Here is a 13,084-nt window from a genome sequence, read left to right on the forward strand (position 1 = left end):
AAAAGACTAAAATCAGTTAAAAACAGAGCAGCATCCAACCCCATAGAATTCACACGTCTGAGGATGCAGCTGGCCACATCTTTCCATACAGGAGATCTTGTGAGAAACTTTTGCAGGAACTGTAAACGCACGGTAGCTGTTCTACTGGCCAGGTGGACAAGGCCCTGGCCCCCCTCCTCTCTCGGTAAAAATAAAACGGACTGTGGCACCCAGTGTCGACCATTCCAAAAAAAATCAACCATCTCTGACTGAATTTTTACCAGTAAGCCAGACGGTGGGTCTAAAACAGCGAGCTTGTGCCACAGCTGTGAAGCGACAAGGTTGTTTAATACCAACACTCTGCCCCGGTAGGACATTTGTGGGTGAAGCCACTTCCATTTTGACAGTTTATTTTTTATTTTTTGCTCAATGTCGTCCCAGTTCTTGTTCACAATATGTTTACTGCCTAAAAACACACCAAGATATTTAAAACCGTCCTTTTTCCATAAAAGACCCTGAGGGAGAACTGGGAGCCCTGCAGACCACTCGCCGACGGCCAGTGCTGCACTCTTTCCCCAGTTCACCCTCGCAGCAGACAGAGTAAAAAACTTTTCAGTGATCTTGGTTAAAACAGTGACATCTTGCTGATCTTTTACAAAAACAACAACATCGTCAGCGTAGGCAGATAAAACCATATTGTCTTTAAAACCAGGTAAAACCAGACCATAAACACTTGAGCGTATTTTCCGGAGGAGGGGTTCCAGGGAGAGTGCGTAGAGCATCCCCGAGAGCGCGCAGCCCTGTCGAACGCCTCTACACACCCTAAAAGGAGCACACAGGCTACCGTTGATCTTCAGCACACTCTCAATGCCACTGTACAGAGCCTGGATCTTGGCGATAAGACCCTCGCCGAACCCGAACCTCCTCATGGTTTCCCAGAGGAAGCCGTGTTCGACGCGGTCGAATGCCTTTTCTTGATCTAGTGAAATCAAGCCAATTTGCAAACCTAATGAACCGGAGACCTCCAAAACATCCCGAATTAGGTAGATGTTATCTACCATGGACCTGCTGGGGACGCAATAGGTCTGATCCCGGTGGATGACTTGCTCCATAGCCTTCCCCAGCCTCGTGGCCAGGGCCTTGGAGAGGATCTTATAGTCGGTGCAGAGGAGGGACACAGGGCGCCAGTTCTTTATCTCCTGCAAGTTCCCCTTCTTGGGCAGCAGGGTGATGACCGCCCTTCGGCAGGACAAGGGGAGTGAACCAGTGTGCAGACACTCGTTGTAGACGTCGAGCAAATCTTGGGCCAGAAGATCCCAGTAGGCCTTGTAAAACTCAACCGTGAGCCCGTCAATGCCCGGGGACTTCTGGCCCTGCATGCTGAGGAGGGCTGTGTGGAGTTCCTGGATCCCCAGGGGGCGCTCCAGGTCAGTGTTGGTCTCTTCGGAGACCTGAGGCAGTTCACAGCAGAACTCCTCTAAACGTTCCTCGTTCTCCTCATATTCGCTGTGGAACAGAGAACGGTAAAACTCCACAGCCCTCCTCCTGATCTGCACTGGTTCACTCAGTGGCTGCCCCGTGTCCGACAGCAGAGAGTGGATCTGCTTCCTCTGCCCGTGCTTCCTCTCCAAGCTGAAAAAGAAGCTAGAGGGAGCATCCATCTCCGTGATGTTCTGGACCCGGGACCTGACCAAAGCGCCTTGGACTTTATTCTCCAGCAGGTTTGCTAAAACTAGCCTTTTTGATCTGAGAGCTTCAATATACTCTCGATTTCCTGTGGATTCACTAAGTCGTTCTAATTCCACAATGTTCATCTCCAGATCTCTGATAGATCCGGTAATGTCACGGGTAACATTGAGAGTGTGCTGCTGACTCAGCAGTTTTATTTGAACTTTGCCATGGTCCCACCACTGTCTCAGACAAGTAAAATCAGCCTTTCTCTGTCTAAAACCAGTCCAAAAATAACCTAAAATCTCCTTAAAACCCTGATCATAAGTTAAAGCCGCGTTAAAATGCCAGTAAGCGCTCCTAGGTAAAATGTTTCTAATAAAAACACTACCTAAAAGCAAAGAGTGATCGGTAAAAGCCACCGGTAAAATCTGGCATGTTTTAAACACATTAAAATGGTGTTTAAAACAATAAAAACGATCAAGTCGAGCTAAAGAGATTCGGTTTTCTTTAATGTGGGACCATGTGTACTGCCTGGAGCCTGCATGCATCCTCCTCCATACGTCCACCAGGCCGTGAGATGAGACCAGCTGCCGCAGAGCATGTTGGGCCGCTGGATGCGGCTCTGCATGATTACGATCTAAAATCTCATTTTCTGTACAATTAAAATCCCCGCCTATAAAAACATAATCCTCAGACCCACAATCACCCAACCTTTCCCCAATTTGTTCAAAAAAACGCTTTTTCTCTGCATTGGTGGTCGGAGCATAAATATTAATAAAAACCAGACTAAAAATATCAAACTTTACTTTAACTAAAAGACACCTCCCTTGAACGACATGCTCTACTTCTGTGGAGTTCGGGGTGAAAGCCTTAGAGAACAGGAAGCCCACCCCTGCACTCTGGGAGGTGCCGTGGCTTAAAATGACCTCCCCCCTCCACTCTCTGCCCCAGTCCGTCTCAATTAAATGATCGCTATGAGTTTCCTGTAAATAAATAACATCGATTTTCTTTTGGTTCAGCGTTTGGTAAATCAAAGCCCGTTTCTCAGCCTCCCTCGCCCCGTTAAGATTCAAAGTTGCGATTTTAAAAGAATCCATATTGGGTAAGAAGCTAAAACCAACACACAAAAAGACTATAAAAAAAAAAAATAATAAAAATACTAAAAAATCACTGTGCATCATTTTTACTCAAAAAAGTTTTCTCGCTTTTGACATTGCTTTCTTTAATCTAAATATTTCCGTCTTTTCAAAACCCGATACCTCGTTGTTCCTAATATGATGTCTCGCAGAGGAGTAAAAGATTCTCAGATCTGGAAAATAACTTTCTATCTTTACTCCTTTCAGCCCTTTAGTTTGTTTTAAAAACGTTCTGTAAGACTCGACAGGGTATCTTGGTTCTTTACTACTTGTTTGAGTCACTGACGCCTCGCTGGCGTCAGAGAACCAGCTCTCAGCGTCGCTGCTGTCCGACACCTCCCTCCTCTCTCCAGCCAGCTTGCTGACCTGCCTGCTGGCCTGCACAGCAGCCACCACATTCCTCCTTTTGCTTCGCCTCTTTACCGGGGCAGAAGCCTCCACTTCCATCACCTCCTCTGTCTCTCCCTCCAATCCAGTTCCCAAAACCGACTCTACACTGTTCCTCCGTTCATTCTGTCCTCCTACCTCCACCTCACCTATCCCTCCCTGATCCCCACACACTAAATGCTCCTCACTGTCCTTCACCTCCTCCTCCTGTCCTACCTGCACACCGACATTCTCTCCATCCACACTTTCACCATTACCACCACTCACCCCTTCACCACACACCACCGTGCCCCCATCCTTTCTCACACACACACTCGTCACACTGTCCGCTACCGACACCTCCTCAACCAAACCATCTGCAGGCTCTTCCTCAGCGGGCTCTTCCGCATTGGCAGCGGATTCCTCCGCAGCGGCAGCGGGCTCCTCCGCAGCGGCAGCGGGCTCTTCCGCATTCGCCACCGCGGGTTCCTCCGCCGCTTCAGCCTCACTAGGTGGGTCCCCCACCTGCTTAGCAGCAGCGGGTTGCTGCTTCGCCGAGGCCGGCGGGGCCGGCCCGGCCCTGTCGGGACACATCTTTACGATATGGCCCTCCTTACCGCAACCAAAGCACTTCATGTTAGACGATGTGGCAAACAACATATAATCAAACTCATCTACCTTAACATGAAATCTTAGATTTAGCTCCTCGTCTTTACGATTTAAAATCATAAATAATTGTCTTCTATGAGAGACGACGTGTTTTAAAAGAGGTGACTTGCACCCCGTAGGAACTTTTCTTAATGGTGACACCACCTTACCGTGCCTCGACAGCTCTTTAACCAAGAAATCGTCGCTGATGAACGGTGGCACATTTGACAGCGTCACTTTAGTCGCTGGCAGTGTTAATGGCGACACTTGCAGAAACAACCCATTCACGGAAACGCCCGCCTCCACCAACTGTTGAGCCTGCTCAACCTTTTCAACAAACAACACCACCGCTCCATTCATTCGTGCCGCCGACCTAATATTCCCGTGCCCAATCACCTCACCCACAGCTAAACAAACTTCCTCCACGCTGCACGGAGAACCAGCACCCACCTTGATGCCGTTCTTCCGTGTCAGCGTGGAGAAAGACCCACCACCAACAACTACCATGGCGTCCTAAGACGCCGGCCTGACGGCCACACCCGAACCCACAAAAACCCCTTAAAACGCGACGAAGCTAACACGAAATTACAAATAAACAAGTAACACAAACACCCAGTGAAAAAAAACAGTAAGAAAAAAACAAAGATAGAAAAGATTCAATCACTCGCTCACTCGCTCTTCTTCCGCTCTTCCTCAAACACCCTCCTCTCACACGAAGAAGAAGAAGAAGAAGAAGAAGAAGAAGAAGAGGAGAAAATTCGCGGGGAACTTTTTTCTAGTTCTTGGACGTCATAGTCAATTTGAATGGAACATTTTAATACCAACGAGGCACCAGGAGCAATAAAGGGAATTTATGGAGCAACAGACAGTCAATTGAACGAGCAAACTGCGTTTTATTACCAACTAATCTGAGCTGATACTGATGTTTTAAGTTCCTTTAAATGAGTGTTTCTCAATCCGGTCCTCACGCCCTCCTGCCCTGCATGTTTTAGGTGTTTCCCTGCTGCCACACACCTGGATTGAATCTGTGGGTGATTAACAGGCTTCTGCAGAAGAAGGTCAAAAGGTCATTTGGATCAGCCGTTCTGGAATAGAGGCTCATCTAAAACACGCAGAACATGTGAAATCAAGGCTAAAAGCTCACCTGTTTGGAGTTCTTTTGAACCGTGATGAATGGAACATGGACCAACATGTTGTGACGCACTGATGATTTTGATGCTTAACAAAATGTAATGTTAGTTTCTCTATTTGTGACTGTGTGTTGTTTTTATGACATTTTATTATTTTTTTGTTTTCATGATGTAAAGCACGTTGACCTTGTTGCTAAATGTGCCATACAAATAAATCGATGTTGTTGTTTTTTTTTTAATTTAATGTCTTTAGCTGTAAGTTCAACCAAAATCAGATGGGGATTTACGGAAACTGGACATACATAAGACCCGATGATACATTCTGTCATCAGATAACTGATTAAGAAATACAATAAAGTTTGGATTAGTTTTTTGTTTCATTTTTTTAAAATTTTCATCTCTGTCCCTTTTTGTGTATATTGAAGAGGCAATTACACAAACTACTTTTTATTACAGGTGTCTCTTTACTATTTTTAAAAAAATCTTACTAAAGTACCAGTACCTTCACATAACTTTATATTTTCTCTGTTTATGTCATTTCCACAAACTAAATCAGAGCAGTACCGGCACATTAACACAGCACGGCGAGAATCAGACCACTAGAGGGAGCCATTTTTGTAGCACTCTTTAATCTAATTGTGGGTCCACAAGGCGAGGAAGGCCTTCTTGGAAGTTGTCCATAGTGACTGATGTGACTCTGTCCTTCAGTCTGACACGAGCTCTGTGCGTTCAGGTGCAGCAGAGTAGTGTTGTCTTTTTCAGGTCTGTTTCGTGCGAGGAATGAAACAGCTGTAGCTCCTGTCCTGGATCCTTCAGTAATCTTTCCACACGTTTTTATTCCCCATTAGTCTGCTTGTGTGCAGCATTGTCTGTGACTTACCCCGCTTGTACACAGAAACAGTGACTGTGACCCATGTGAAGTCAGCAGTTTTCACCATAATTGCACAGAACATGGACATGACATGTCTATTAAAAATCCTTTTAAAAACGAACACTGTCACAATCCTCTGGTGTTTGGGTTTCCGTTTTCTGCTGTGCTGCTATTCTGGTAATTTGCTGGGTGTTTACTTGTGTTCACTTTCTAAGTCGTTCTTGTGTTTCTTCTTCTTTTGGCTTTTATTGGCGGTTGGCAACCAACCTAGGGTGCACCGCCACCTATCGGACTGGAGTGTGGACATCGATGATAATCTTATTATATTGCTCTTGTCTGGGTTTTATTTCTCTTAAATTTGTGATGTTTTTTTTCCTGCTAGATTTACGGTGTCTTTAAATCCTTATTTTGCTCCCCTGTGTTAATTAATCAGTTACATTCAGCATCAGCTGTTAAACTTTAGCTTTTAATTAACCAAGATTCTTTGTCCAGCTCCTCCCTGCCCTGTAGGCTGAATTTCCCAGTTCCAGTTGCACTCGGAACTGGGAAATTCCGCCTTCCAAGTCAGAAAAATAAACTGGAAAATCTAACTAGGAGCAACTCTTACTACTCCCAGTTACGACTTACAAGGCGGACTTCACGTTTCAATATGGCCGCCTCTCGCATCAAGGGTAGTAAAATATTCTGCTACTTTTTCTTGCTGCTTGAAATATAAGCCTATCACTTTTTGCACCTAAAAATAAATGAGCTTTTCTCTTTTTTTAACCGAATTATTTAAATAAGTTCTTTTTAAATATGCAAACACCACTTTTACCTCATAACCAACATGTTTAAAAAGTACCTCATAAATCAATGTGATAACTAAATTCATCTTTGGTAAAGCGCCCCATCATTTTTACAGTAGAGTTCTGTCCCTTTAACAAATTATGAAATTCCGACTTTTAACTTACAAAATTATAAAAAATGAGTATTCAATGGACTTGCAGTTTTGGCAAGAGGGAACTTGCAAGTAAACAACATGCAATAAACCTGTTACACCACATGGTGGCAGTGTTGTCATGACAGTTCCAATTTAGTAGATTTAGTATATTTTATATAAAACAATTTTACTTGAAGAAGCAGCTTGAGCATGTAGTTTTGTACTGAGATATATATTTTTAACTCTGCGGCAAGCGACGGTTGTTTTAATTTTGAGTTTGTGATGGAGAAAGTCACATCCCAACGATGGCTAACTACAGATGCTTTACCATTACAGTCCTGAAAAGAGCTGAAAGTCGCTGCAAGTTGGCTTTTCTAGAAATCTTTAATTTCAAATTGAGAACATTATTTACTTTATTTACATGCAACACAATAAGAATACATTGTACAAATAACCGCATGTGGATGGCACAACCATTTTTAAGCTGCCGGAGCAACAATATACTGCATAAACAAGCATTAAATAACGTGTAGTGGGCAAACGATGGCATTCCGTTACAAAAAAAGGCCTCTGATTTATGAAGCCGTTCAGGTTACACATCAAAGTGCATGATAAATACAGTTAAAATTTAAATAAATGTGCTTGAAAGTATCCTTTTAAGTATTTTATAAGATATGCAATGATTATTTTATGCTTCCAGGGAACTTATGGGGTCATATTCTCACTGTCATGCACACACAACCGTCCTGAAGCTGAGCTGAATGCTGTGTGTGACACAGTGGCATGAGTTGTCAGTAGTGGGTGGCTGACCGCAGGACGGACAGGCTGACTGTTGTTGTTTATGTTGGAGACGATGCCAAAAATGATTAATTACTCTCTCTGTTAGAGAGAAAGAGAAAAAAATAGTCATGCGAAGGGATCTTAGCGACTGAATAAGTGTGCAGTTTTGAAGAGAGGTGCATCCAGGCAGATGAAATGAGCTAAGGAGGGGAGGAAATGTATTATTCACAACATCTGCGATAGGCAGATTCAGATTTGGTCCTTTTGTTTTTCACTGCATGTGTAGAAAAAGAACAAAAAAAAAACTACAGCCAATGATAGATAGAGTGTCTCTATCCATATAAAAATATGACACCCCAGCCAGGAGAGTAAACACCAAATAGATACCAACTTCAGTACTGCTCAACTTTAAACGGCATGCCATATGAAAATGCGGACTCTGACACAGCAATGCACGCCATTTCAAAAAGCATCGTGTGCTTTGTAAGTGGACAAATACCGGACGCAACAACATCGAAACACCCACTGTCATAGTTCACCAGTAAACATTTAGTTATTTGATGCTGGATAGTTTTACCACATGCGGTGGTTTTTGTAAAAATAAATAAATTAATGAATTAAGTAAAAAATAAAATAATACACAGAGCTTTGCAAAATGAATCATTCCCCTTGAGCATTTTCAGATTTTGTCATAAACTTTAATGCGTCTAATTATCTGGATTCTACATGACAGACCAACAGAAAGTAAGACATGTTTTTAAAGTGCAAGGGAAATGTATGGTTGAAATACTGACAGTTTTTTATTCATTATATACATTTTGCTGCATATTCAGCTTATTTGTATCTAGTTCTTCCTCTAGATACAAATAGGCTGATGTCTGAACAAAAGTTGACAGTTTTTCATTTAGGTTTAAATAAACCTTGGTGTCAGACGGTTTCAACAACTCAAATTTAAGACTTAAGACTATTTTGAATGGAATTTAAGACCTGTATCTCCACAGAAATGTATCAACTCTGTCCAACCAACAGCCAATAAATTTGCACTTATCCATGATAAATGCAAATAGGCTTGCTAGCTAGCAAGAGCTATGTCAGCAGCTAGCTAGCGGTATAGCCTCAACTGTCTTGAGTCACAGAAGGCAATGAAAAAGTCTGAGTGTGACTCGAACTTTTGCCTGACAGAAAAGTCTTGAGAGGGAAAAAAAACCAGTGATTACTAGATTTAAGACCAACTTACTTTTTAAATAAATTTAAGGTGTTTTAAGTCCTTAATTTAATTTAAGACTTGAATTTAAGACTTTTTAAAGATGCGCAGACACACTGATAAAGAAGGGCTAATACAAATGCATCAGTTTGTGGTAGTAACATGGAAAATGGTGAAAAAGTTTTAAGGGATATGACTAATTTTGCAAGGCGCTGTAAATGGAGAACCTTTGCCAAAAGACACAGCTTTCCTCATTTAGCTGTGCTGCAAACCTTTGTTATTCCCACGATTGGTTGATCGAACAGATCGTCTTCATGACATTAATTATGCATTCAGCCCAAAGACAAGCAGCTTTTCTCCTGCGTCTCAGAGCATCTCAGCCCATACTCTCCGTTCTTCTGAAGTTTATCTTTTTGTTCCTCGTGCGTCTTCGACATGCAGAGAACTCACTGGTGCATTCGTCTGCTGGGCTGGCCAGTGCAGGCGTGAATCGTTTACAAAATCTTCAAGATGTATTTAAAGGTGATAAAACATACAAACTCTCACAGATGTGTAAGCAGGTGTGCAGAGAAAACAAATGGCCTCTTAAAAGTGACAAGGTTGCATTCAGAGCGGCGTTATGGAAAGGGCTCCCAAAACCCTCTTCACCAAGACAACATGAAAGGGGAAAAGAAAAGCCTTTTACCAAACACACTGGTATATTTTTAGCCTCCCTTTGTTCTGCGAGCTTTCAGTCAGCGAGTACAAAAAGATCAAGTCGTACCAGCAGTCATCACGCCCTCTCCCCCGACTCCTTCTCTGGGAAGTCCCAGGGGCAAACGTCAACCATTTTTGCGCCACTTAGAACTGCGGGTTTGTAACTACTGCGCAAAGACTTCTCCTTCTTCTTTTCGGGGGATTTTTTAGTCTGAGCCAGGCCGCCATGCGAGTGCTCGGCGTCTCGGGAGAAAACCTCGGCGTCTCTGGTCGAGCTCCTCCGCCGCTCCATTGGCCCCCCGCCCTCCGACGACTGGCTGACCCGTCTCCTCTCCGACGGCGGCTTGCTGGACGAGCTCCGCCTCTCCCTGCTCTTCTCCCTCGCTCGGTCCTTGTCGGATTTGTGGTTCGACGAGGAGGAGCCCTTCCGTTTCTTCTTGTGTGTGGTGGGACTGTTGCAGGTCTTCTCCTGCTTGGGGGAAGGTGGCCCTCCGTAATCCCATGGGGAAATTTCTACCATGAGAGACGGGGGCTGGAGGAGGCTCCCTGTGGACTTGGAGTGGTCCGAATGGAGCCCTTTGGGTTTCCCATCAGTGGGGGTGACACTTTTCTTCCTCCTGATCCTGTCCGGAGAGATAGAGTCAGCATCTCCTCCCACCATGGGCTGTTCGTCGAACTCCCAGGGGCTCACGTCCGGCTTGAGAGGAAGAGGCGATTTGGGCGGCCGGGACTTCCTCGTTTCCCTACCGTCCTCTCTTTCTCCTCCTTTATCCTTGGAGCGCCGTCTGTTGGACGGAGACTGCCCGGGTTTCTGTCTCTGCTGAGACCGGCTGACTTTAGCCGTTCCCGAACTGCTGCTGCTGCCTCTCCGGCCAGCGGCGGGTTCTACCGGAGCGATGGACACGTGCTTTTGGGTCTTTGCCTCAGAAGGAGTCTGGGCCTCATCCAGCTCCCAGGGACAAACCTCAGACACGTCGTACAGACTCCTTCCTGTCTCAGAGCAAATGGACGGCTGGCTGCCACTCACCTGAAAAAACAAACAATCAAAGATGAGGAAACAATGAGATTGGTTTCTTAAACTGTTGAGCTTTTGGGGATTGGTGTATTGATGATTTTGATAATTTGACAAAATATAATGTTTATTACCTATTTCGCAACTGGTGACTATTTTTATTACATAACACACTTTAAACTGTCTTGTTGCTGAAATGTACTATAGAAATAAAATGACTTGACTAAAGTGCTTCTGAAGTAATACTGACCATTCAAAGCACATTATAGAGCCACATTTATCCAATTGTACCCAAACTCACACACATTTATATACTAATACACAAGTCAAGGGAACTGAGGGTTAAGTGCCTTGCCTAGAGTGCAACATATGAGGAAGAGACTGGAATCAAACCCACATCTTTCAGATATTGATAGAATTAAAATAATAAATAATGAGGACTGTTAGAATCTAATATGCTACCCATTGAGAAAAAGTCGTCCCCATGTAGCTGTAAGGAAAATCTCAGAGTTAATGTGGGGCTCTAAAACAGGGGATGTACAAACGTTTTGTCACATGGGCCAAAATAAAAATAAATAAATCTTTTAAAGATGTCAAACAAATTTTTATTTTGGACCACATCAGGATCATAAATGTCCACAAGGAGGCGGTTGTGGAAGAATGTATTGATAAAAGTAGCCGTTAAAAAAACCTGATATTTACTTAGTTACTTAATACTTTCTCTGCACTCGATGAGTACCTCTTCAAATTAAATATTTTAATTCTTTTCCCATTGTAATGTGGCAGCATACAAAGAAAAAATGATTCGACTTGAATATTAAGATAATATTCAAACACACAACTGTTATCTTGAAGAGATAATGAATTAGAGCTAAATTCATTTAGCCACATATTAATAGTCTTTTCACAGCCAAACAAAGCAGAAAGACAAATAGAAAGCAGGTCTGTCACAGAAAGTTCAAATAAAATGTACTGAGCTTTGTGACAAAACATGGCCCAGTTCAACATGCATCAGTTACCTGCACATATGCACAGATTTACCTGTTGTTTCATGATTCCCATCTTCATGGGAGTCTTTGAGTACTCCACCGATTGGCTGATGATCATTTTGGGAAAATGTTCGGGCGTCTCATCCACTTCTGACAGAGTCCTCTCCTCTGGCCCCTTCTGGCCCTTCTTACTGGCGTCTTCCACACTTTGCGTCTTGCTGGAAAGTCCCGGCATCTTCTCCTTGGCGCTCGTAATGACGCTCAGGGACTTCTGCATGATGGAGGTCCGCAGGTGGACGGGTTTCTTCTCGTGAGTGAGGTTGTGGGCGCTGGCCGACTTCCAGAAGAGCGGGACGGACTCTGTGGACTCGGCCGGCTCCAGCCTCGGCAGAGTGCTGGCCGGTTCCAGCTGCTTCTTGGTGTATCTGCGGCCGATGAGGGAACCCAGGAGAGAGCCGTCTCCGCCGCTTCCAACGGGAGTCATTTTGTCTCCTGGAACCGAGCCGGTTTGACTCGCTGTTTCTGCATCCTGCTCACAAACATGGTCAAAGCTGAGCGACTTCGTCAGACCGGTGAGTTTGTTCTTCAGGGAATCGTCTTGAAGTTTTCCTGAAGAAAAGTAGCGTAGAAAGTCACATTCTGTGATGTTAAATTAAGCAGGTACCTATTGTTCGTCAAAGATGGTTAGACTCACTGTCTGTCATTACTTTCCTTAGTTGCAGACAAAAAACCCACTTCCCTCATCATTGTAAGGATCCGTGTAATATGTGCACAAAACAGAAAGCATAAACTATGTGATATTCAGATTTTTATGCTGTAATTTAGGGTTTATCAGTGTTCAGATTTACCAGGTCATAACTCAATGTGTGCAGAATATATTAATTCAGCTTTTGGAAATTTAACCAGCCTTATCAGAAGTGATAGAGATTAGTTAAAAAGGCCAGGAATATTTCAGAAGCTTTCACTTTAGCCTTCTTTATTTAAGCCAAGTGTGTTTGTTCCTGCTGAACTAAGTGTTGATTAAATTACGTTGAAGAAACTGAAGGTAGTCCTACTTTATATCATCCATTTTGTGCAATTCACCAAAATAAGTTAAGTCGTGATAAAATAAACTTTTATCGTGACGCTACCAACACTTTCCAGATAGCTTCATTTGGTCTCTGACCACAGAACATTATTGCATAAAGTTTGTGGCATATTGGCAGGTGTATGTTTCTTTTATGTTTTAACATGTAAAGTTTGCAGCAGGGGCTTCGTTCTTTCTAGCTTCCCTCACGACAGTAACACTGGTATCCCAGCATCCTCCAGTTAATGATCTCCAGTGAGCTTTTGTGGTTCTTTGCTTCTTCCTGAACCTGATCAATTTCCTGACATCTGAAGGTGACAGAGTGGGTGAGATGATGGTCAAAACTATGAAACAATGACTAATGTTCTAAAAACGCACATAACTCGGATGAAAACTAGCTTAGTACTGGATAAAAATCATTGAATGTTGAAGTCACTAAGAACTGTTTATTTATTAATATGACATTCATGCTGATGGCGGCTGTGTGTAAATTGACTACCAGAACTGCATTTGAGAAGATCTGAGAAGTTTCCAGAAAATGGTGTTTCATTTCCAGAAGACTACTTAACATTACTCAAAGAAATTAAAGAGCATTTAATATATTTTTTTATCTGCTT

At 43.4% G+C, this 13,084-nt stretch overlaps 1 protein-coding gene across 1 annotated transcript in view; it reads right to left on the reverse strand.

The window, feature by feature from the left end:
- Window positions 1-7,085: 7,085 nt before the first annotated feature.
- Window positions 7,086-13,084, reverse strand: part of gpr158b (G protein-coupled receptor 158b) — a 78,975-nt gene continuing 72,976 nt past the window's right edge. The window contains exons 12-13 of the mRNA XM_032566265.1: window positions 11,454-12,010; window positions 7,086-10,427 (exon numbers count right to left, since the gene is read on the reverse strand). Of these exons, the coding sequence (XP_032422156.1) occupies window positions 9,477-10,427; window positions 11,454-12,010 (1,508 nt within the window). The 3' untranslated portion in view covers window positions 7,086-9,476. The remainder of the gene's footprint in view (window positions 10,428-11,453; window positions 12,011-13,084) is intronic.

Source organism: Xiphophorus hellerii, chromosome 6, assembly GCF_003331165.1.
Source record: "Xiphophorus hellerii strain 12219 chromosome 6, Xiphophorus_hellerii-4.1, whole genome shotgun sequence".
NCBI classification, from domain to species: Eukaryota; Metazoa; Chordata; class Actinopteri; order Cyprinodontiformes; family Poeciliidae; genus Xiphophorus; species Xiphophorus hellerii.